The sequence below is a fragment of the Oryx dammah genome, unplaced genomic scaffold, assembly GCF_014754425.2.
Source record: "Oryx dammah isolate SB20612 unplaced genomic scaffold, SCBI_Odam_1.1 HiC_scaffold_26, whole genome shotgun sequence".
Taxonomy (NCBI): domain Eukaryota; kingdom Metazoa; phylum Chordata; class Mammalia; order Artiodactyla; family Bovidae; genus Oryx; species Oryx dammah.
Genome location: NW_024070210.1, coordinates 15,462,063 through 15,487,714, shown reverse-complemented (window position 1 = coordinate 15,487,714; position 25,652 = coordinate 15,462,063). Strand labels below are relative to the sequence as shown.

The 25,652-nt window shown below is 41.3% G+C and overlaps 1 protein-coding gene across 11 annotated transcripts in view; it reads left to right on the top strand.

Moving 5' to 3' along the window:
- Positions 1-593: 593 nt before the first annotated feature.
- GPATCH2L (G-patch domain containing 2 like) overlaps positions 594-25,652 on the top strand; it is a 60,313-nt gene continuing 35,254 nt past the window's right edge. For 6 of the 11 annotated variants that reach the window (XM_040226015.1, XM_040226018.1, XM_040226019.1 and 3 more), the window contains exons 1-4: positions 607-677; positions 2,767-3,442; positions 18,565-18,629; positions 23,571-23,747. In XM_040226015.1, coding sequence (XP_040081949.1) covers positions 2,781-3,442; positions 18,565-18,629; positions 23,571-23,747 — 904 coding nt within the window. In that variant the 5' untranslated portion in view covers positions 607-677; positions 2,767-2,780. Of the gene's footprint in view, positions 678-2,766; positions 3,443-18,564; positions 18,630-22,904; positions 23,748-25,652 lie in introns of all 11 variants that reach the window. The other 5 variants (XR_005718611.1, XR_005718609.1, XR_005718610.1 and 2 more) reach the window with 4 other exon arrangements.

The following is a 25,652-nucleotide window of genomic DNA, read 5'->3' as shown; positions in this document are numbered from 1 at the left end:
GCATCAGTCCTTCCAATGAATATTCAGAACTGATTTCCTTTCGGATGGACTGGATGGATCTCCTTGCAGTCCAAGGGACCAACAGTCTTCTCCGCCACCACAGTTCAAAGGCATCAATTCTACACTTCAAGTTATAATCCAGTACTACTTTTTTGTTACTCAAGGCAAAGTGCATCTTTAATAGTCTAACTACCACGCTATCCTGCCAAAGGCCATACAACTCCCATAGTTAGTTGTATAAAGTCAGTTGTATAAGCTTGTATAAAGCCGGTCATCAAGCAAGGACAAGGCCCACGCCCCTCTCTAGGGGCCAATTTCCGGCCGTTTCCAAAACAGACGAGGCCTGCACGGGGTAGGCTCTTCCCCAAGATGGGCACCTCAGCGCCACGGTCCTGTCTGCCCCGGTCCTTCGTCTGCCTCCGAAACACAACCGCTCCCGGCCCCCTAGCCTTCCTTTCGGGTTCTCGTGGCCCCCAGCGTCCCACGGGACGGAAGTGGGCGGGGGTGCTGGCCGGAAGCGCCATGCTGGGGCGGGGCCTCCCGTGCCGCCAAGTTCCTCCCATCTCGCCGCCGCCCCACCCCTCCGGCCCAGACCGGAAATGAGGTCAGAGAGGAACGCTCGGGCCGGGAGACTCGGCCCCGCAAGCGGCGGCCTTTGGAGGTGGCTGCGGCAGCGGGTGAGAGGGATTGGGAATGAGCGGGTCGGGGTCCTGGGGGTCGGCGCCAGCGGGGATCCGGGCTCTGGGCCGCGAGGGACCGACCGGGGGGCGTCAAGGGGCCGGCAGAGGCTGGCGGGAGCGGGTGAGGGTGGCGGGCCTTGGTTTTCAGGGCCCATATCCCCCCGAATCCGGGGGATGAGGGTTTCGGGCCATCTGCCAGGTGACAGTCGCCTTCTCTCTTCCCTACTTTCTGGCTCTTTGGGGGCTGGCGACAGCGTAAGGGCTTGGTGTCCCGAGCTGTGGTCGCCCTCGTCCTCGGGGGCGGGCCCCGGATCGTGGTGGGGAGAGCCCTTCGAAACACACTTTTTTTCCCCGAACAGTTATGGTCATGTTGCGACCCCTGGCAAGGAGGGAGTTTAGATCACCAGGGCTTGCATCTTGGCAGTTTCTGCCCTGGAAGAGCTGACTCCCTGCGCCTAGGTCTCCCCAAGTGAGAAGTTCCCTCATGTCTTCCTCCAACGTCTCCCCTCCCAAACCGGTCTCCACCTACACGACCCTGCGCCTGCCTGCATCTTTCTTTTTACTTATGCTGGTTTCTGGTTCCATCCTTTGCGCAACTCGGACAGCCTTTGCTTGCCTGGCCCCGGATCCTCTCGGACGGTGCATCCAGGGAGGGTAGGAGTTCCAAGGTTCTTCTGTCACCTGCTGTTCCAATTTTTGCAGTCTTTGAAAGGCTTGCATTCGACTGCACAGGCAAGGCATTCAGCTTCTAGTTGTTTACGTGTTCAAGTTTTTACAGTTTTGGCCTAGTTTTTAAAGCAGTAGTTCTCTATGAGGAAAATAGACTTAGATTCACCTATTTGGTGTTTAGGGACAGTTGTCTCCCTAAACCCCAGTCATGGCATTTTAAATAGCTTATTGCTTGAGTGTGGATTTTGACACTTTGAGAAGTTTTGTTTGGTTGGTAGTTTCGGAACAAGGTGTCACCATTGCTCCACCTGACTTTAAGTTGGTTGGCCTGGAGATAGCATGAAAATAGGTTTTTAGAAAGTCCTTTGCAAAATATAAACTGGATGAATGGAAATATGGTCTGAGAGTGGCACCATAGAGTTTTAAGCTCTAATTATGGTCTTGAAATAGGTTGAACTTAAGAGCTAGGGGAAAAGTGCTAGTTTAACATGTATTTAATTAGGTGTACGAAGTATATTACACATTTCCCTTTTTAAAAAGGCATTTTGAAAATTGTTCTTCCTGCTCTCTGCCTCCGGAAGGTTTGCCTCTGAAGTGATCCCTGAAGTATGATGGTTTGACAATGATGAGTTGAAAAATAGGAAATTTTGGAAAGCTGTTACCTAGAAATCTTAGACACTCCACGTATTGTCATTTTAGCCTCAGCTATATCCTGTTTCTGTGTGATTGTCTGGCACTGAAGCACAGAATTTGGATGCTCACTTTATTTTCTGAAGGAGAGTGAGAAGAACGTAAAAGTTTCTAATTATTTACAAGTTTATGACATACTCTTTAAAGCTCTTTACTTCATAGCCTCTGGGTGGTAGCTGGAACCAGAGTGGGTGCAAACCGTCTTTTTTTTTCTGTGCACAGTACAAACCTGGGTCACTACAAATTCTTGTATCACCAGAGCTGCAAGCAGCCCTCTGTAAAGCGTGTCACTAAGTTGTTTTTCTGTTCCTGCCAGAACACTTATTAGTGACCCAAGACTGTAGAACAGTCTTTTCATCTATGTTTTTGAAGTTGAGTGTTTTTCTACTCCTGTCTAAAGAGACGTTCTCCAAACCTTTTAGATCTCATCATCAGGTAATTTTGTTGAGCAAGTTTAATTGGGAAAAAGGAGTGATTTATTCCCCTGAGTTTGCTTATTTTTTTTTATTAATAACCCACTTGTCATTTGGTGAGTATTTTGAGTTTTTGTGCTTAAGAACATGATGGCTATAGGCATAGAATCTTAACTGTAGCCAGGTGAACGCAGGTGAATTTTCTATAGATGGAGTGGACTCTGCAGTGCCATGATCTATTTAAAAAATTATCCTAAAGCAACAGATCCCATTCAGTCTTTCTCTTGTTTTCTTTTCTTCTGAATCTCCTTTAGGTAGATGTGGCCTCATGGATGAGCTGGTTCATGACTTAGCCTCAGCCTTGGAGCAGACATCTGAGCAGAATAAGCTTGGTGAGCTCTGGGAGGAGATGGCCCTGAGCCCGCGGCAGCAGAGGCGGCAGCTTCGCAAACGGAGAGGCCGGAAGCGCCGTTCAGACTTCACTCACCTGGCGGAGCATACCTGCTGCTACAGTGAGGCCTCTGAGTCCAGTCTGGATGAGGCTCTCAAGGACTGTCGAGAAATGGCCCCGGTCACCAATTTCAGTGACTCTGATGACACGATGGTAGTCAAACGGCACCCAGCTCTCAACGCCATTGTTAAGAGTAAGCAGCATTCTTGGCATGAATCTGACTCCTTTACTGAAAATGCACCCTGTCGACCGCTCCGGCGCCGGCGTAAGGTGAAGCGAGTGACGTCAGAAGTGGCCGCCAGCCTTCAGCAGAAGCTCAAGGTGTCAGATTGGAGCTATGAGAGAGGCTGCAGGTTCAAGTCGGCCAAGAAGCAGCGTCTGTCCCGCTGGAAGGAGAATACTCCCTGGACCTCGTCAGGTCACGGGTTGTGTGAATCAGCAGAAAACAGGACTTTCCTAAGTAAAACGGGGAGGAAAGAAAGGATGGAGTGTGAAGCAGATGAACAAAAACAGGGCTCTGATGAGAACATGTCAGAATGGTGAGATCTCCCTTACTAAGTCAAAAGATTTTCCTGGTTAATTTTACCCAGAGCACAAATCCACAGTCTTGATGATTTCAACTTTCTTTCAAACCAGCCTCTGATATACTGACTTTGTAGCTTTCTTTTAACCAGTCAGGTTGTGTTTATCTCTGGCTTAATGATCCTGTTACCCTATATCAAGAAGGCCATATTTTATAGCAACACATTTGTTTCTGAAAGTCATTTAAAACGTATACCTCAAAAGCATAACCAAGAGTTTTATTTTAAAAACATTTTGCTATTCTTTATGCCATGCAGTTCATACATACATAACTATTCTTTAGAACCAGGGCCTCAGCAGAGACTTGTGTGTGTGTGTGTGTGTGTGTGTGTGTGTGTGTGTGCGCGTGCGTGCGTGCATGTGCCTGCGCGCATGGGAGAGAAAATGCTGGTGCCAGGCATATGGAATTTGTAAATGTTCTTGGTAAGCTGCCTTTACCCATTAAGAATCATGGTTTTAGATAGTAATATTTCTGGGCTCTATTTGTGTTCTCTACTACTTACAGTCTAACTGTATTGAGTTTATTTTAATGGCTGACGTTCAAGTTGTCAGAACACATGGTAGACTTTGAAAATAACAGTACTGAATCCCATTAGTCTTACACCAAAAGCCATTGAGCCAGCAAAATTTGTCTCTGATGGGTGCATGCTAAAAATGTCAGTGTAGTTTTGGGTGACTTTAAAATTTTTTGCATCTCAAATAGATAGATAGTCCTAGAAACGTCGATACTCCCCAGCTTGATGCTTTAATATTGTTATGAATATTAATGGGTGATGTCTGTTTCTCCATGCTGATGCTGTTGGTGTTTTGGGTGAGGCAGCTCTTTGTGAAGAGGGATGTCCCACGTTTGGCATCCTATGTAGTTCCCACCACCCTTCATAGTATCAAAACAAAGGCCTTCATGGGTGCTCCCTCGTAGGGCTGAGTACTCCTAACTGAGGACCAGTGTATTACTGTTACTATTGTGGTTTAGTCGCCAAGTTTGTCCTACCCTTGTGGTCCCAGGGACTGTAGTCTGCCAGGCTGCTCTGTCCATGGGATTCTCCAGGTGAGAATACTGGAATAGGTTACCATTTTCTTCTCCAGAGGATCTTCCCGACCCAGGAATCAAACCTAGGTCTTCTGCATTGCAGGCAGATTCTTTACCGACTGAGCTATGAGGGAAGCCCTTAACAGTGTTAGTTAGCATTTATTAAGCACTAACTGTGTGCCAGGCCCTGTACTATTGTGCAGAACATATATTCCTTTTTAATGTTCACAACTCCCCAGTCTGGTAGGGGCCACTGTTTGTATTTTATAGACGAGGAGATAGAGCTTATGAGTGTGGAGATAATTTGCCCAAGGTCATTTAGTAGCAAAACTGGGAATCAAACCTAATTCCATAGCTCATTGGTAACCACTGTGTTTGCTCTTTGAGCTTGCTTTTCCCATGGCACTTTTCTGTCTCAGCTTAACTTTTACAACTAATAGAACAAATGATCTTTCTTAGGGTTTCGCTTCTTCTGACATTTGTCTGAAAAACAAAGGTGTAAATCTTAGGAACTTCAAGGTGAGACTTTGTCAGGAATAGGAAAAGCTGTTCAGGTCTGTATGCCTGTACCTTTCATGGGTGGTTTTTAATCTAGCTTTAAAATTTTTCTTACTAACTTTATGTTTGCCAGGCTCTACAACTAGGTGGGGCTTCCCCGGGTGGCTCAGTGTTAAAGAACACCCCTGCCACTGCAGGCGATGCAAGAGACACGGGTTTGATCCCTGGGTCAGGAGGATCCCCTGAAGAAGGGAATGGCAACCCGCTCCAGTACTCTTGCCTAGAAAATCCCATGGACAGAGGAAGCTGGTGGGCTATAGTCCATAGGGTTGCAGAGAGTCAGACTTGGTAGCCTTATAATTTGGCTTTCCTGATTTTCCTCTGCTGTATATTCTAGGGCCTTTTTACCCAATTTAAATGTATGATTTTGGATTATAAACCCTTTTTTTCCTTCTCATCATGCTGTATTTAATCAGACAAGAAATGCTTAGTTAACTTGTATCCTTTCATAATGGTGAAACCCTCAATTGAGATGTTCAAGTTTGTTTCAATATCAAGCTTACATACCAAATAATAATCATCTTACTATTAAGAATGACAATTAAACAACAACAACTGCTTTTGGGGATGATATTTTCGGGTGTATGTATTTCTTCCCCAGAATTTCTTGTTAAACTGTGACTTAATTGTGTGTGTGAGTGACTGTTAACTCTGTCTTCTCTAAGATCACAGCCCAAGTATGGTTGCAGACACAGAGCCTGTAACTTTGCAGTGAGGCACTTGAGTCTTTCTAGGTCCTTCTTATCCCCAATACATCTGTCACACATTATAGTCAGATTGTGATAATACATATCTAGTTATCTGAGAGTTTGGGTAAATTGAAGTAGGCAGCAATTCTTAGGAAATTCTTCTCTGTTACCTGTTCCCACATTGGGGCTATCTTCCTGGCCCATAACTTCAGAGTTCTTTCAAAGAACAGGAGTTTTTTGGTGGACACCAAAATCCTTGTAGCTAAAGGAATATTGGGTGGAGAAGCAGCAGAGATAGAATGAGAAAAATTCTTCAGAGTGTATTTAGGAGTCTTCAACTCACCTCGACTGATGCTGATTCATCTTAGTTACAAGCAGACGTGCTTTGTATTTTTTCCCCCTAAATATACTCTATGAGGAAGGAGGGTGATTTTTTTTTTTTTTTTTTTTTGGGCCATGCTGTGTGACATGTGGGATCTTAGTTCTTTGAACAGGATCCTGCGTCCCTTGCAATGAAAGTGCAGAGTCTTAACTACTGGACCACCAGGAAAGTCTCATGGTGATTCTTAGTTATACTCTGACTGCACGTTATGTTCTGCCTGTCAATAGTAACTTGGAACCAAAATCTTTGCCTTAGATTATTAAATACATCCTGTAAACAGGCCTGGCGTTAGCATATGTTTTAAGTAGGCAGCAGTTCATGATTTAGATCTTATACTGTCTTGGTGAGTTGATTCTGTCAAAAATTTTCAATCTTTTTCTGCGTTAAAAGAAATCCTTTTAAGAATCCTCTTGTTTATTACTCTTTCATAAATCTACTTGGATGTGCCAGTTTGCATACAGATCAAAGTGTAGAACTTTATATCAGTGTTTTTGAGGGTTGGCAGAATATATGATCTAGTTTGTAAAATTATTAGGATGAAGTTGATCATTAAGCTTTACTTTGCTTAGTAAATAGTTCTTTTAAAAAGCATACATTAGGTGTTTTAGGTTTGAAAATCTATGTCTCGATCAGAGAAGTTTATTTCTACTTTCCTTAAAATTTATTCTGCTTACAAACAGAGTACTTTTAAATTTAACCTATAATTCTTTTTGCTTTTCTGTTTCTGTTCTTCAGTTCTGTACTAACCAATCCCTCAAGAGTTCTGAGGGACTGAAAGTGGTTATGATGTAAAAAGCTCAATTATTATTTTAATTTTTTCTATCCATGTGTGTTCCATTCTAGAATGGATCAACTCTTTTGTAAAATTACTTTCTGCTGATCTTTATTCAAATTGTCTGTACAGTGACTATTAATTAGGTGAGTCATAGCCCAATTTTGCTTTATTCTTCACTAACATCATTCATTTGTTCCCTTTGAATATAATTTAGCTTCTTTTCTTTCGTAAGTGAATTGGTTTGGTGGTGGCCTGAAGTCACAGTCTGGAGTCTTCCTAAAGTGATGTATTAGAAGCCAATCTCACAGGAAAGAAAATATTCTCTTCTCCTGGAAGCCAAATGACAGAGATAGAGTGCTAAACCTTCCCCCTCCTTCTCTAGCCCAAGCTGACCTTCTGCAGCCCCTTGGTGCCTCTTGTTTTCTTATTTTTATAGAAAATCAATATACCTTCTGACACAAATAATAGCTCAGAAGCAAGAATAAATGGTGGAAAGCTGAGATCTCTGTCCATCACCTCTCACTTTAACTCTCCCAAACTCTTTTTAATTATGAGCATGCTTTGCTCCAGGTGTTTGCAACAGTGAAATTGCTAAATGAGGACCATTTTAACCAAAGACTGGGTGATCAATAACACTCTATAGCAGTAGCTTGTTGGATCAATAGCATTCATTATTTCATGGTTAAGGTAAGTAGCCTCCTTTGCAAGTGGAGGTCATTAATCAGGGGTTTACTGGAGCTATGGAAAAAACTATATGTGGTAGGTTGAGGATGTTCTGTTTTCTATTCTGTAAATAAGGATGCTGACCAAGAAGATATTTACCATTGTTGCGGTTGTACCGTCACATTTGAGAGTATTGCATAGCTGGCACAGTGTGCTTATATAGATTTATTCAAAGCTCTGCTATTATATGCTAAGGAATAACTGGAAAAAAACAACTTAGGAGGTGGATTTAATGTTACATTATTGTATTTGAAAATCTGTCTCTTAAATGTTATGATTATTCTGTGACTCTAGAGGAGGAAACTAGAATCCATAGATAGGAAGTGCAGAGTGTGAAGTGTTGCCTCAGTATGAAATACAGCATTCTGAAAATTAAATCTCCATAAACATTGAGTTGTTTTAGCAGGTAGATCACTTGAAGCCTGGGCTTGAGGACCACTTACTGAATTGTAGAGTTGGAGAGGCTGAACTGAATGATCTGTAAGGTCCCTTGTAACACTGAGGTTCTGTAATTGTTTTGTCACAGTCCCCTTCACATCATTATGACTTCACACCTTAAAAAGCATCTGGTAAGTAACCTCAGCCGCCCCCTAAAATATTTAGGAAGCTGTGAAACATTGCAAAGTCACATTGCCAGAGACCAGGACTGAAAGCTGACTTATTGCCAAGATTTTGTCAAACTCCAAGGCTGGTAGACCTGCTCTGGAGAGAGCAATAGGAAGGCCGCCACTGTGCTGAGCCCGCCCTGACTGTCAGTAGTGAGGCCCTGCATTCTCTCCCTAGAGTCTGCCCGTGGTGCAGAGAGGCAGGCTCCGGCTCAGTCAGGAAGTTGGCCAGCTGTAGTTTTAGCCATGGTGTTGTTGCACCCTTAACTTCCCAGTCAGTGTCCTTGATTTTCTGTCTGGAGGTTGTAACTCCCAGAATGTACTCAGATAGGGAATCATAGTGTTTTCTGTGTGTATATATGTTTGGGAGTAGGAGGCAGTAATAGCATTTTGAGTCCTGGGAAATAAGAGTCTCCAAGAGTAGTTAAAGCGTCTGCCTCTCATACAGGAGACCTGGGTTCGATCCCTGGGTTGGGAAGATCCCCTAGAGAAGGAAATGGCAACCCACTCCAGTATTCTTGCCTGGAGAATCCCATGGACAGAGGAGCCTGGTGGGCTACAGCCCATGGGGTCACAAAGAGTCGGACACGACTGAGCGACTTAACTTAAGAGTAGTATACTGTTGGCATAGACAGAGAAGGAAAAAGCACTCCTAGGAGAAGGCAGTGGCACCCCACTCCAGTGCTCTTGCCTGGAAAATCCCATGGACGGAAGAGCCTGGTGGGCTGCAGTCCATGGGGTCGCTAAGAGTCAGATACGACTGAGCAACTTCACTTTCACTTTTCACTTTCATGCATTGGAGAAGGAAATGGCAGCCCACTGCAGTGTTCTTGCCTGGAGAATCCCAGGGATCGGGGAGCCTGGTGGGCTGCCGTCTGTGGGGTCGCACAGAGTCGGACATGACTGAGGCGACTTAGCAGCAGCAGCAGCAGCAGTAGTAGTCCATTCTGGAGACTGTAGTATTTTATATACCTTCCTTTATTGCAGACTCCTGGAATGGGGTCAGAATCAGGCAGTGGAGATCAGAAGATCTCCTCTCCGTCTCCCACATGGCTGTATGAGGTAAACATCTCTGGGTGAGTTAGGCCAGGGGCTCTGCCTGTCTTCCTGGCTTGTTGTAGGTGTGAAAAGAGTGTGACCTGTATCCAAGGGAGTAGCTAATGGGACCAGGAGTAATTTAGCTGCCCCTTCTATTGGCAGATACCAAACTGTAGGTAAACCAATTCTCAGCAAGAGGCTTTTGAGCAAGTTCTGCAGAATAAGGGGAAGGGCACACCCTCCTGAGTGTTCAGAGGAAGAACACATCTTTGAAAATGACAGCCAGTGAAAACCGGAAGAACATTTTAGAAAATCTTCATAAGGATGCAAGACAGTATAATCGCTTTGAAACAGGAGCAGTAAGTCATAAGGACAGAAAGATAGCTGTTTGACAACCCAGAAATGTGGGAGGAAAGAGTGTAGGGAGATTTGAAATGTAATGTTAAAATGAAGGACAATTCATTCTGCAGAAAATTGAGTTGATGATGTGGAAAACTTTGGAAGCCCTCCCAAAATGCACAGAGGAGATAAAAATGAGAGAGAAGGTGATAGATCTGGAGCACAGGAATGGAGGCCCAGTCTGTAGGTAGGTGAGTACTCCCAAGGAAGAAACCAAACCATTGGGATAGAAGAATGATTTTAAAAATCTAACTGAAGAGAGGACATGTTCCTGGGTTGAACAATTAAGCGTATAGATTAAAAGGGAAAGCTAATGAAAAGAGACCTCTACCTAGTCACATCCTAGCAACATTTTTGCATTCTGCATCGGTGGTGGGAGTGGAAGGGATGAAAATAAGGTTGGTGTCCATCCCTAGAGTACGATATGCCAGGGGCTAATAGACTTGCCTGTAGAATTTTGAGGGGGAAAGGTTGCTCCCTCCTCTCCCCTCCCTACCCTGAATTTTATGTATAGCTAAGATAGTGGGAAGACACCAGAAAGACATTCTCAGGTATTCAAGTCTCAAAATACATGCTCTTTAAAAACTTACCCTGAAAAGGCATCTCATCTTGCTGACGATGAATCTGTTAACTAAGCCTTTAAAGGAGGGAGTGGACTTCTCTAGGTTCTCTGACCTGTGCTGTTTAGTCTGTGCTGACCTGTGCTGCCATAGCTCAGTAGCAAACTCCTGAGAGAAATCATGATCTTCACGAAGTATGCGAGATTGCAGTGGCCACGTTAATTGACCTGTGGAACTGAAGAGGCTGCTGCCTTCTTTCTTGGTGCCATCTGAAGAAACTGAAAAAATAACCTCCTTCATTATACATTGTCATAACTTACTGTGGGAATAATTTTGTAGTTGGTGGGAGATACTTTTCTGAAAAACCTGTCCCTCAGTACTGAGTGCTTCCATAATCAGAACTCTGATTACATATGATTACAAATACACCACTTCAGTTTAGGAAAAAGGAAAAGAAATCCAGGGAAGGTGTTTCAGGTGATAGGTCTAGGAATGACCTGTTTTTGTAAGTTCTAAGACAATTAAAAAAAAATTTAAATGTATTTATTATTATTTAATAAAAATTAAAATGAAGCTCATTTTTTAGCATGATACTGTAAGCCATTAATTCCATCATGCTTATTTCTTTTAAAGTTAGTTGTAAAAGATACATCTTACACTTAAGCTACTTGGTTAATAATCTTAAATGGGTGAGGAACCGAGGTGGTAAAGTTACTGATACAACTTTTGAGTATAACTGATAGCTCTCATTCTGTACCTCCTTACTGTAGTGGTGACAGGCATAAAGTACTCCTATTCAGGTCTAAATTTACAGTTTTCTGTTGTCAGGAATATGATAGAATTAGTAAGCTGTCAGGTCAGAGGCTTCCCTGGTGGGTCAGATGGTAAAGAATCCACCTGCAATGCAGGAGACCTGGGTTTGATCCCTGGGTTGGGAAGATCCCGTGGAGGAGGGCATGTCAATCCTCTGCAGTGTTCTTGCCTGGAGAATCCCCATGGACAGAGGAACCTGGAGGGCTACAGTCCATGGGGTTACAACTGAGTGACTAAACAGCACAGGTCAGAGAACAAGCTCTTAGTTGTGGGAATTCAGAGAGATTTGACTTCTCGAAGCTAGAAGCGTCTCATAGGGCTAGAAAGCAAGGAGAATTCATAAAGTTGCTGTATTTATTGCTACAGAAAAAGTTGCCCTAAAACTTAGTACCTTTATAAAACATCAGCTTCGAGTTCTGGAATCTAGGAGCTGCTTAGCTCTGTGATTCTGGTTCAGAGTCTCTTCTGCAGTCTCTTTGTCGGTAAGGGCTCTCGTCGTCTCAAGGGTCAGCTGGGGCTGAGGAATCCACTTCCATGCTCACTCACAGGGCTGTTGGTAGATCTCATTCCCTAATAGCCTGCTGGATTGAGAGTCTCAATTCCTTTTCGTGGCAACAGGGCTGTTAGCATCCTTGAGAAATGGTCGTTGGCCTCCCATAGAGCAGATGGTCTGACAGAGAAGGAGGAGAGAGAGAGCAGGAGAGGGGGAGAGCAGCCTGTCCCTTAAGTACCCAAATCTCAGAGATGACATGCCGTTACATCTGCCTGCGCTGTTGGTTACACAGGCCAACCAGGGTGTGAAATACCAGAAGGCTGGCATCATCGGGAGTCATGCAGGAGTCTGGTTACCACAGGCTACTGGTCTTCTGAAAATTTTTCGTTACTTAGCGTGAAGCTAAATTCAGAAATAATATTCTCAGAGTAATATTTCCCCAGAACTTACTAAGAGAATGTTTTTACTTTGATTTCAAAGAAAGGAGATTCAGGAACTATAAAGGCAAGCAAGATGAAGATTCCTGAGAATACATTGTTATATTTTTAGTATACTGAAAATGGTTGTTTCTGTTTTAAATTTTAAGATGTAGCACGAAGGAAGAGATCTTTTCTGAAGTGAGTTTGTAATTCATTTTCATGCTATTCAGCACGTATAATGCATTTTTAGCTTTAAGCTGTAGTCATCAAAATACAGCTAGAATTTCAGCTGTATCTGAATGTTCTAAGTAGCAAAAAGCAAAGAGTAAACTCTTTCCCTAGTTCAGTCAGTCTGTTTGCATTTTCAGGTGAATGAAAATGAGAAGTGCTGAAATTCTAAATTATGTTCTGAATAAACCTGAATTGACTTTCAGTAAATGAGATGACTCTACATCACCTGTGTTTTAGTGGCCATTCAGCGAGTGGCTGGGCTGTGGAGATATACTACCCTGGTTCTAATGCTTGTTGTGCAGTGTGGGACAAGTTGCTCAATCTTTCTAAGCCACATTCCTTCATCTGTAATATGAGGATGACAGAGTTATCTCATAGACTTTCAGGGTAAAAGAAACAAAATAATGAATATAAAGCAGTGCTTTGCTGGGTCTGTAGTAGGACGCAGTAAATGATGTTATTGGTATCAATAAGTAATAATAGCCTTTTTTTATAATTAAATTTTTTAAATTTTTAGTTGAAGGATAATCACTTTACAGTATTGTATTGGTTTCTGCCAAACATCAACCTGAATCAGCCATAGGTGTCTATGTCCCCTCCCTCTTGAACCTCCCTACCACGTCCCTCCCAGCGCACCCCTCTAGGTTGTTACAGAGCCCTGGTCTGAGTCCCCTGAGTCATACGGAATAGTAGCTTTCTGTATTAATAGTTTCCCTAATAATTTAAGTGCCAAACCCCTTCTTGGGACACTTGTCCCAAGACATCTGCTGAGAGCAGTGTCTCCATCTCGAGTAAAACCCAGTGTGGGAAAAATGCTAGGTTTCATAGGTCACATATTACATTCAAAGTGAAAATAGATTTGAGTCCTACAGAATTTTTAGATTGAGGTATAATTGAGAGTCCCATTGAATTTAGATGACTATTTTAATAAGAATACCAGTGAGGAAATTACTGCTACTATTAGCCTCTAAAATAATATTATTGGGAAACATACAAAAATTATCACCCTAGAAGCCTTTGAGTCTTTCATCCTTTGCCTTTGTATAATAGCTCTAGACTCCACAGATACATCCTAGACTCCATACATGATAACGTATGTGATACATCCTCGTATCACATCCTTAGAACAGTCCATCCACATTTTAACGTGCGTGGAAATAGGATTAGAGAGGTGCAGTGACCTGACACAAAAGCCATACAAGGGGAGGCAACGGAGCGGATTTTAATGAGTTAAGTTCATTTGCGCAGCATTTACTGAATGCCAGGTGTGTGCCAGGTGTGTGCCAAGTGCTGTGTTAGGCACTGGGGACATTGAGGTGAGTGAGGTATTTCCTTCTTTCCCAGCCTGGATCTCTCTCTTCCGTGGCTGTAGGCTATTCTTTCTGTCTGGGCTAAGCCGGGAAGGGTGACCTGTACAACTCGTGAGGAGTTTCAGTTCATCAGACCAGTTAGCCTGAAGGTCCAGCTACCTGCTCATGGTGGGATCTGCTAGACCTCAGGCTGTTTGAGGCCCTGACCTAGTCCTGGCAGCAGAATGACGTTGTTTCTTCTGTAGGCTGTTGACCTCTGCCCCTCCTCGGAAGTGGTTTCCCTCCATCCCTCCACTTTACTCATCACTCTGGATGAGGGTGCTCAGCTTCGATGCTGCCGACAGTTTTGGCCCAGACGATCCTCTGTTGTAAGGGCTGTCTCGTGCACTGTAGGAAGCTAGCGGCACCCCGGGCCTCTGCTTGCTGAATGCCAATAGAATGCCAGCTCCCTCTACCTGCCTCCAAGGCCTGGCAGAAAAGCTTTTCCCAGATATTGCCAAGTGACCCCAAGGGCTGGGGTGGGGCAGGAAGATAGGAGAAAGGGGACAAAATTACCTCCAGTTGAGAACCACTGCTCTCGATGTTTTTGGTACTGAGATGGAGTTTTTTACTTCATTGACTCTGCTTTTACCAACAAGCACGACTTTCAAATTAGAAAACTCAGTAAGACCAAAACATTGATTTCTTCTATAGAATAAAAATATTGTGATTTAAAAATGGAGAGTTTTTCCTCATCTTTAAACCATACTTCTAAAAATTGTTCCTGAAAAGGACAGGCAATTCATTTTCAGAACTTGGAAAGAAGAGCAGTTCAGATGAAAGCATTTAAAAATTTGTACCAAAATTTGCAATGTTTAGCTAACTCTACCCTGGAATTAACTATTTAAGTGGATGAGAAAGATCAATAGTATTTTATTAGGCTTGATTCCTATAATAATCTACCCCTCTGAAAATGGATGCCATGCCCAGTCATCTGGTTTACCCAGAGTGCCTTGAATTACCAAGATGATTGGGTAAGGTTAGGAGGACAGACGTGTGACAAGACAAAAAAACCAAAATGTTAATTGCAATACCTACGTGATAGAGTGTGAGTGGTAACTTCTTTCAGGTTTTTTGTTTGCTTGTACGTCTTCATAATAAAATGTTGAGAGAGGAAAGCCTTTGGAACTGCTGGTTAGGTTGACTTTCTTTACATTTATGTTATTTCAGTTGGATATGGTTCAGTTGTTTTTCTAACAATATTATAAAAAGTAGGTAATACTAGTACAGTTAATTGGTTGTCCAAAAATCTAGGCTTTAATTTTTGGGGATGGGGGCTTATTTTAAATAGCGTCTATGCTGCTGAATTGTGGGATTTTTTTTTCAGTGAAAACCAGAGAAGTATGAGGTATTGATACTATTTTTACTCACATATGAATATTTTCGAGATACTTTCTGGCTTCTAATATGGGGTGATTTCCTCAGTATTATAAGGTTAAATTCTCAGCTTGCACTTACCCCTCATTGGAGAATTTTCTTCATTGGAAAGCACTCTTCTTTCTGTGTTTTCACACTCTTCTTCCATAGACTAGGCTAAGGTTTTTTTGTTTTTTTTTTTTTAATAAAATACATGCATTTAAATTGTGGTTGGCCTGCTTCCTTGTTAGTTTTAGTGCCGGTTATAGCAGGGCCTGGTATAAAGTCAAACTTAAATGCTTACTAAGTGAATGAGTGACAGTTTAGGGGAAATAGTGGGGGAAAATCCTTCTTCCTCTTTTTCCCGTTAGAGAATTTTTATTGCCCCAGTTTACAATAGAATATTTTTAAATAATGTATTGTAGGATTGATACATTTCTGTCTCAGAATATTTTTGAAATATTCATATGCAAACTCTCTATAGATTAGAATCATATGAGACAAGGAGTACAGAACAGCTCCCCGGGCAAAGGCAGGAGGCATGGTGCCTCTTGGAGTTGCTGTCATTTTAGGAAAAGACAAGATTTTCACTACCTGCCATCTTTGTCGGCTTTGTCTTGTTACTTTTTCTGATGATTAATCAAGGCTGAGTTTCTGTCTTCCTGACTAAGCTTCAGAGAACTATAGTGAAGTGGATACCAGAGGTAGTATCTCATTTTCTTTTTTTCTTATAAAAATGAGGAACAGAGCTATTTTCCTTGCCTAGTAAAATTGCCCATAGCAAAAAAAGGTATAAATTCTTTTCACAATTTTGTAATAGGAAAAATGTGTAGTAGTCTACCATCTTTGAACTTTTTGACCTTGTGATCTATAAAGGTACTAAAAGACAGTTGTTTTTATTGGAAGATAAGTGCTTATTTTTTAACAGAATATTAAACATTCTGTTTAATTAGCTGAATTAACATTTTACAGTTGACTGAATCATTATTAAAATCCTACTAATCTGATGTTTTTTTAATGGTAATCTCTGATTCAGAAGTGAATGAAGGCCACAGGACTTTGGCCTATAAATTGGAAAAGGAAAAATTTGCTTCTATTTCATAGCTAGCCCTACATTTTTGTATGCTGTAGCATAGTGTTTATGTGCAAATAATGCCATGAAGTTCCCTTTTTGTCCTCAGTAAATTATGCAAACAGTTTTTTTTACATGTAGTTAGATTTTCACAATACAAGTTCTTCTGGAGACATAGAATTAGCAGATGCTATCAGATGAAATAGTCATTTCCAGATATTGGTGGAATGATGATACTTTTATGTAATAAGTGTTCTGTAAAGCACACATTATTTTCTCAATGAAGAAAATACATATCTCCCTTGAACACAGTCTTAAAATCTTGGTGATATGTCTATGACATCATTGCCGTTACTCTAATTACCTATATATAGAAAACTTACAGACAAGTTTAGTTCAAGCTCTTTCAAGAGCAGTGAGTCTCTTTAAACACTGTTGACAGAAATAGAAAATATACAGAGACAGGAAGGTTTTAGGTTACTCATACCTTCCTGGATCCAGCAGATCACTCCCTTTATTTAGAGTCTGAGGAGATAATGGAATCCATGCAAAAAAGGAAGAAGGAAACATAGTATCTTGTAGTGCTTACAGGTGGCTGGAAATGAATGGGGGCAGAATCCATAGACTTTGTAATAAGGCCATAGTTTTAATTTCTTAATTGGAAATATTCAAATAGAGGAGCCCATAGACATTGCAGGGTAGAACTTGTAACACCCATAGAGCAGGAAACAGCAAATTTCCTCTGTAAAAAGCCAGCTAACAAGCATCTGGGGGCTTCGTGGGTAATATATGTTCTCTATTGCAACTCCTCAACTCTGCAGTTGTAGTGTGAAAGAAGCCAGAATCTATAAGTCAAGGAATGAGCAAAACTGTATTGGAACATTTTGTTCCAATAAAACTTTATTTATGGACACTGAAATTTGAATTTTGTGTCATGTCTCTGTGTCACAAAATAGTCTCCTTTTGATCTTCCCTTCTACCTGGTGATTTAAAACTATAAAAACCATTCTTAGCTCACAACCTATACAAAAATATTTGACAGGCCGTTGTTTGATGACCCTTACATCTCAGTGATACGCTAACCAAGAATGCATAGAACACAGTGGTGGAGTAGAATGTTTGTTTTATAATCTGATGTGCTTTTTAAGCCTTCCTTAACATCTAGAGGAGCTAAAAAATAAATTAAATATGGTTTACCTTTGAGGTAAGATGATAGTAATAAAGTAGTTGATATGAGAGAATGTGTAGTAAGACTCAGTGGAGTTAGAGTATACCACTAATACTCTCAGGAACTTGCTAAAAACAAAAACAGCACCATAAAGTTAGCAGGCACCGTTCCTTAAACTCAGAAGTAGGAAGAATGCAGTACCCCATGAGGCTGTCTTCTGGATTTAACTGCAGAGCACTTTGAAGATTCTAAATCCATCAGAACCCAGTGGTGCTTAAGTTTTGTGAGACATTTCTCATAATGACACCTGAGAATGTTCCCATTTATAAGTGCAGAGGAAAATGAAAGAAGCTTTAAAGAAATCAGGTATGTTTTATTGGCTCTCACTGCAACAGATTTCTTGGATCTGTTACCCAGAGACAAGCTTAAGTGAGGAAACACTGCTACAAAATTTAACTGGCATTTTTAGGGTTTAATGTTGGCAAGACATTTGAAAATGTTGCAACATACAAAATATTTTCAGAGTTTGGATCCAGAAATGAAGACTGGGATTTTGCCAAGCGTGTTCTTTATGCAGCAGGGTGAGGATGCTGCTTCTGTCTTCTAGAGCACGTGAATGAACTTGACTAGCTTGGAAGGAAACATCCAATCAAGGAAATGGCTAGTATTGTAAAGAATAGAGAAATTTTTCTTGCGCCAGATAAATCGAAGTTGATGATTAGGTGGGAGAAACGCAGCATCTGAAGAGGCAGAATCAGTTGTTGGAAGTAGCTCAGCATGAAGCTGACTTGGACAGCGTTCTGTGGAGCCGCAAGTTTTTATTTTGGTGAATTCAAATGGAATTTGTTTTAACATTTTCATTTTTAACCTTATTTTTAAAGTGAATTTTGTTGTATCCACTTGATATCAAGAGACATTAAATTTAGAAGATATAATTTTTGTCATACTGATTTTTTTTTTCTGGATTTTTGTTTGCTGCTTTGTAAATGGGAAAACTTGAAACATGCTGGATATCTTTTAAGTTGCATGGCTTCATTTGAAACTGATAGTTGACAATATTTAAAAATAAAATTGGTTGATAAATTTGTGTTGTTTAATATACCAAAGCAGGTTGAAATTTACTTCCATGAGCGTCTATAAATAACTTCTTCTTGGTAAACTAATAAAGTGACTTGGAATCTTTTGAAAGTACTTTATAAGTAAAAGTTTTACAGTTCTCCTCTTCTTCCATTTCTTTTGTTTGAGGAAAATGAATTTATCCCTGTACTTAATTGTGAAATTTATATTTCTTCCTGGCTAATGAGTTAGAGTGAAATGAGGGAAACTTGGGATCTTTCAGCTTGAAAACCAGCAGATGAATGGACAGCTTCGTGTTGACTGGACCTGATGTGTTCTCTTGTGTTTTACTCTCTTTTTCAGCGAAACCAGCAGTGTGTGTAGCAGCAGTGACACGGGGCTCTTTACCAACGATGAAGGCCGGCAAGGTAATCATGATCCTAGCTTTGGGACGTTGGTTCAGTGTTTCTGGGAGGGTTCGGATGGTTCTAGGAGTGCCTTACTGTGAGTGTGATGGTTGTCTGTGAAAGTGGTTCTCAAACCTTAGGGCATAAAAACCATGTGGGGAACTGTTAAAACTGCAAGTTCCTGAGCTCCTCAGATTGGTCTGGAGTTAGCCCCTGGAGTCTGCATTTTCCGTAAGTACCTGTGGTGATTTTTTTTTTTTTTAATACAGGTAGTTCAAATTTGAGAATCATTGATCCAGGGGTGTCAAAATAGAATAATGAACCTCATGAGCCAGGCAGTTTCAACGCTTATCAACTTTCTGCCATTATTTCATTTGTTTCCACCCACACTCTACCCCACATTCCATTTATTATTGTTATCATTTTTTTGAGTTATAATTTGTATAAATTGAAATGTGCATATCTTAGCTATATGATTTTGACAAACAAATGAAGTCTTGTAACCTCCCAACTCATAATATAGAACATTGCTATCTATCCAGGGATTTCTTTTGTGTCCCTTCTTTGTCATTCCCTGCCCTGGTAATTAATGTTCTGATTTTATTTTCCACTTTAGTTTTGCCAGTTGGAGAACTTCATAAATGGAATTACAGAATATTCATTTCTTTGTGTTTGGTTTCTTCTCCTCATCTAAAGTATGTAAAATTTGTCTGTGATATTTTCATTTATGAATAATTTGTTCCCTTTTATTGCTAGTTCAGTTCAGTCGCGTCCGACTCTTTGCGACCCCATGGACTGCAGCATGCCAGCCTTCCCTGTTTTCCACTGTCTCCCGGAGTTTGCTCAAATTCATGTCCATTGAGTCGGTGATGACATCTAACCATCTCATCCTTTGCTACTCCCTTCTCCTTTTTGCCTTCAATCTTGCCCAGCATCAGAGTCTTTTCCAATGAATTGACTGTTCGTATCAGGTGGCCCAGCTTCAGCATTAATTCTTCCAATGAATATTCCGGGTTGATTTCCTTTAGGATTGACTGGTTTGAGAATGTAACTTTATAAAGGATAGACTGTGGTTTTCTTAATCTAAGTGAGCGATTTGTAAATCTCTAAAGTCCCTTCTGAAATCCAGTGATTTTTCTCCGAGGGTTAAGTGATTGAAGGCCAGAGCACATACAAGGCTGTATGTCTAGGGTGATCCAGATTGGCTCTTGAGTAACTGAAGGGATCCCAGGACTGTGAGACTTAGGTTCCAAATCCTAATTTTGGAACGAGACCATGGGGAGGTGTTTCACCCATGCCTCAGAGTTGTGGGTACAAGTGGAGTTGTTGAGCTTCCCACTTGAATGGAGTCCATTATGCCTGCGTTCCTGTCCCTTTCTGGCTCTGAGGGAGCGAGGTGTCATTAGAAACTGTGCGTATGGACTCCTGCATAGTCTGTAGCTAGGGCTTTGATTCTCTTATCCCATACCAGGAAAGTTTGGTTGTCTTTTCATGAATGAACTGGAGCATACATTCAGAATTACTAACATTAGTATTTGCTCTTTTTCTTTGCTTTTACTATAGTGTCATAATGCATCTTTCAAGGTTATGATGTGTATACGGAGGTATAAGAAAGTGTGGAGTTACTACAACAGATTGTTTTGGGCCTTTGGAAAACCTTCCAATGACAAGAAATCCTTGGTATATTATGGAAGGTCATAGAATATTTTATAGCCCCAGCCTTTCCCTTTGTCTCTGTGTCAACTTCGCACATTCTGGTGATATTTAGATGCTTAGAGTTCTCAGCACAAAGGTATGTTTCTTCCTGCTTCTGTGTCTTTCCTTATGTTGGTCTCTCTGCGTTAAATCTCATCTTTACCTTTCCTTGAATGGCTGGTCATCCTCCAAGACTGTCCTCATTTTGCTCCTCTGGGGCATATTTGTGGACTACATCCGTGGGTTTTTTCGCTCTCAACTTCTGGTTGGGTTTAGCTATTTAGGAGGCAACAATGGAAGTGTGTGTGTGTCAGGGAGGTGAATGAGATTGGTTGTATCAGTCAGGTTTTTATTATGATAATACTGTTTAGCAGCCCCTAGGTTTCAGTGGTTTATTGTTGGGTTGGCCAAACAGTCCGTTCAGGTTTTGCTGTAAGGTGCTATGGGAAAACCCGAACAAACTTTGTGGTCAATCCAGTACATTCATTTCTTGCTATGGGGCTGGGACTTGGCTGTGATTCAGCTGCTCTTGCCTGGGCTCAGCCTGTTTCCAAGCTTCAAGTTAGATTTGTATCTACTCATTTTTTTCTTATTCTGGGACCTAGGCTAAAGGAGCAATGGCTCTGCGTTATATGGACTTCTCAGGGCAGAGGATGTGAATGCCAAGTGACCAAGCCAGATCATTTATGAATATTTAAAGCTTTTGCTTGAATCACATCTGCTAATACTCTACCCGAAGCCAGTCGGATGACTAAGCCCCATGTCTGTGGGATGAAAAAGTGTGCTCTTCCTCAAGGGGTAGGCTCTGTGGAATCCCAGGGCAAAGGGCAGAGGGTGTGAATGTATCATTCTGTTACGGGGAGGCAGTGAAGAGATGGAAACAATAACACAGGGTACCGCATTGGATTAGAACCGTCCCTGACTCCCCTTCTCCTGGTTGCTCCTGTTTGTGTTCTTCTGCTGAAAGCTACCACTCGTGTTTGGACCCTTCTCCTATAACCACAGTTCTCTATGTTCTGGTAACCATTCTTTCCCCTTGCTTCTTCAGGTCTAGGAATGGTAAAGACTCACTGCTCTGCTGGCTCTGGGATGCTTCAACATCCCTTTGGCTTCTCTTAATACTGTCTACATGTTTGTAAATAATCACTGAAGTCTCAAATACCCCATTTAAATGTACATGTTCCCTAAAGGGATTCTGATACAATCAGTATACACATCATCTCCTAGAGAACCCTTACCTCTTTTTCTTTCCCTGAACTTACTGCTTTCTTCACTAACCGTATTTATTGTTAACAGATGCATGCCTTTTCCTTGGAAGCTTTTCAGAGGCAGGAGTTTTTTTTTTTTTCCTACCACAGTCGTAACACATTATCTGGCAAATAATAAGCTCTTAATAATTATTGGGGAACACAGATAAGGGGGACATTCTCCTTTCTCTTCCTGGAACAAAATTGTACACAGAACCTCGAATTATAAAACAACTAAACTCAGTCTGGTTAAAGCAAGCTCCTAGAGGAGCAGCAGGTCAGAGCCTGACCCACTCAGCCTCTCCCTTATTCTCTGGCAGCCCTCTTTTGAGGAGCTCCTGCATCAGGCAATCCTAGTGAACCAGGGTTGAAGACTACTGGTCTAAATGATGTCACAAGGGTCCTTCCAGTTCAGTGAGTCCCTTTTTGTATTATTAAAAATCTGGAGTGAATGCTTGAGAACCAAAACAAACAAACAAAAAAATTCCCTTATAGTCTGCCATTTGTTATTAGAAAATTATGATCTAGGTAAATATACTAATTAATAAAGGAGCCAAGAAATGCTTATGAATAGGAAGGAATCACTGTATTGACTTGGAGTGAAACTAATCATTGTTAATTCTGATGCCTGTCTTTTTTCATTCTTATACCTGGTTAGGTTAGATGCTTTTAGAGTAATGGTTCTCCAAATGTGGTCTCCAGACCAGTTTAGCATTACCAGGGAACTTGTTAGAAATGTGCGTTCTTGGTCCTGTTTAGGCCAGAATCAGAAGTTTGGCCAGTGCAGCCTAGCAGTCTGTGTTCCGGTAGCCCTTCCCCATCCTTCGGAAGCACACTAAAGGTTGAGAAACACTGTTTGAAAAACAGCTGTTGATGTTGTGTTTTTATAAAGGAATATTTGGAGCAGCTTCTTGAGTGGCTTCTTTTCCCTTTTAAAGATCTCTGCAGTGATTTAAGAGCTATCCTTAGTGATCCATAAATCTGATACTTCTTACGATTAACAGGTCTGAGTAGCTTCCCTGAGATCCAGTACCCATCAGAGAATGAATGCAGTGTGAACTCTTTAAATGTTCTAGTAATAATTTCCTTCATCCTTGCTGTTTTGAAAAGGGTGAGGGGTAGCAGACAGAAAGTTATCCATCTTACTCTTACTGGGCAAGAATAAGCTCTTTTGGAAATTGAGATGCTATCATAGGAGTAGCCGGTAGAAAGAAGTTTGAACCAAGAGTCTGGCTGTATGGTTCTAGTCTTGACTTTGTCAATAATTGAGTATGGCCTTGGGCAAATGGTGTAACTTCTCGACAAGCCTTGGGGGGTTATATTGTCTTTGTGGTTAGTATTTTTTTTCTAGTAGCTTGAGTTGCTACTGTCAAGATGATTTTCTGTCCAATTAATGAGGTATCAAGGAAGAAACAAGGTATGAATATACATTCTTTAATCACCTATTACAGGAAATAACAGCAAGAAATCCTGCAGAAGTAGCCAGTTTCAAATTGAGAAATAATTTGTGGGTTTTTAACCTCCAAGTTCATTTATGCCACTTAGAATGGTACATGAGAGGCAGTTCATTTTTATGTTAAAGGGTTTGGAGTTATTCAGGCTTTGGATTTGTACCGTGGCTTCACCATTACTAACTCTATCTTGATTTTTCTGGGCTTTAGTTGCCTAATTGATAAGTTGAAGTTAGTGTAATGTTTAGAAGAGATAACAAATTTACAGATTTTTTTAACATGGGTTCTGGTAGGTGGACAGGACTTAGTAAGCGGTAACTTTTTTAGTTTTTACTATCAAAAGCTTCCCAGTGTGTTTCACTGTGACATTTATGTGGAACCAGTTTGATGTCCTGGTTTTTGTCATAATATGGATCAAGAAGTAGCAAACATTTTTTTTTTTTTTTTGTACTTTGACTTTGTTTTAAAAAGTATAATCAAACCTATAGCACTGAGACATCATCTTCCCATTTGGCTTCTCTTAGAGCACGTTAAAAATTCCAGCTTATGACAGAATCTCTTTCCTTTAGGGGACGATGAGCAGAGTGATTGGTTCTATGAAGGAGAATGCGTTCCAGGATTCACTGTCCCTAATCTTCTGCCCAAGTGGGCTCCTGACCACTGCTCTGAGGTAGAGAGAATGGATTCTGGACTGGATAAACTTTCTGATTCCACATTCCTTTTACCTTCTCGACCAGCTCAAAGAGGTGAGTTCCGAGGAGACCAAAACACACGTCATACTTTTATGTTCTCTCTGGGGGGAGTCCGCCCATGGCCAGCCTACTCATGCCTGTAAGCATGCATTGACTGTCTGAATTTTAGAACGAGGCCAGGGAGTTGTCCAGAAGGTTCAGTGGTCAGTCTCAAAGCTTGAGGTTCTCTCCATTCTTACCTGAATCAATCCACGGAGACTCTCAGAATTTATATTAGCAGGGTATTCCTTCAGCTTGCTGTTGCCATCTGTGCCAGATCTAAGAACCCTAGCAGTGTGTCACTGCTGCTTATCCTATGAAACCGATGGGCTCCTGAGTGCCCAGTGGAAGCCTGAAATAGTGGATCTTGGAAGAGAACAGATTTCAGTAACAACATTCATAACAACAACAGGCGTAATGACATTTTTTTAAATGGATGATTTTAAAATATTTAAAAAAATTTTATTTTAGTAATTCTGTTATTATGGGCTTTAACACAAATGTGTATCCTTTCCCTGTGCTTTCCCACTGATGACGATGTAACAGAATGGAGTGGGTGGAGCCTAGGACAGGGGAAGGAAATGTGGGAATACTCTCTGGTACTGTATTCCCAGCTCTGTGACTGGCAGTCACTTCATTCCCTTGGGGCATCAGAGTGATGACTTAGGATATTGTGACATTGAACAGTGTTGTTTCAGAGGTTTCTTTTAGCTCTATAAATTTATGATGAAAAATCCCCAGAAACCAAAAATCATCCAGTTTCCAAGTGTATGTTGAGCATCTATTGGTGCAGCATTGCACTGAGAGTTGTGAATTCTTCTGCGGTGTTTCGTTATGAATTCGGGTGATTGGAACGCCTTCTCAAAGCAGTTGGTTCTTGGTAAGGATGCCTGGCCGAGGCACATCATTTGATACCTTAATAGTTTTCATAAACACGTCAGTGACCATTTCTAAAAGTTCTTTATGGACCACTTAAAGCACATACAAATAAGCTAGACTAGAAAGAAGAAACTTTAAATGGCCTGTAATCCCACACCCAGAGTCACTGATAATATTTTCATGTGGATTCTTCCAGTAGTCTCTTTTGTGTATAGAACATATACAGCAATTAGAAAAATGGGATTATATTATACATGCTATTTTTTTAAACCTGTTTTGTGAATTAGAATGTCTTAAAGAATTTTTTTAATACTTCTGTTTATTTATTTTTTTGGCTGCACTGGGTCTTCACTGCTGTGCCGGTTTTTCTCTAGTTGCGGTGAGCAAGGGCTGCTCTTCATTGTGGCACACAGACTTCTCATTGCTGTGGCTTCTCTGGTTGTCTTGTTGCAGAACATGGGCTTTAGGGTACGTCACCCTCAGTTGTTGCAGCACGTGGGCTCAGGATTTGCAGATCGTGGGCTCTCGAGCTCAGGTTCAATAGTTGTGACACACAGGCTCAGTTGCTTTGCAGCCCATGGGATCTTCCTGGACCAGGGATTGAACCCGTGTCTCCTGCACCGGCAAGCGATTTCTTTTACCACTGAGCCACCAGGGAAGCCCCTGAGTTAGAATGTTTTTGAAATGATAGCTAACATTTAATTTGTAATTAGAAATTGTTGATAATACCTTATGTTTGTGTAGTGTTTTCAGTTTATAAAGTACCTTCCATGTGCTGTTTCATGGAGTCTTGAAGTCTTGTAAAAGATAACTGAGCAAATGATTGTTCCCTTTTTATAAACAAGGATGCCTAGGTCACAGGTAAATGACATGCCTAAGATCATACCACTGGTGACAAAGACAAAGGAATAGTAAATCCTTGGCAGATAGCCTAATGATACTAGTTTAAGGGTCAGTCTAGTAAGATCCCAGGTGGAAGGCCTTTGTGTACTAAAAGCATATCACTGCTAATGAATCTTGTGCATTCAGTTACTGAGGTCT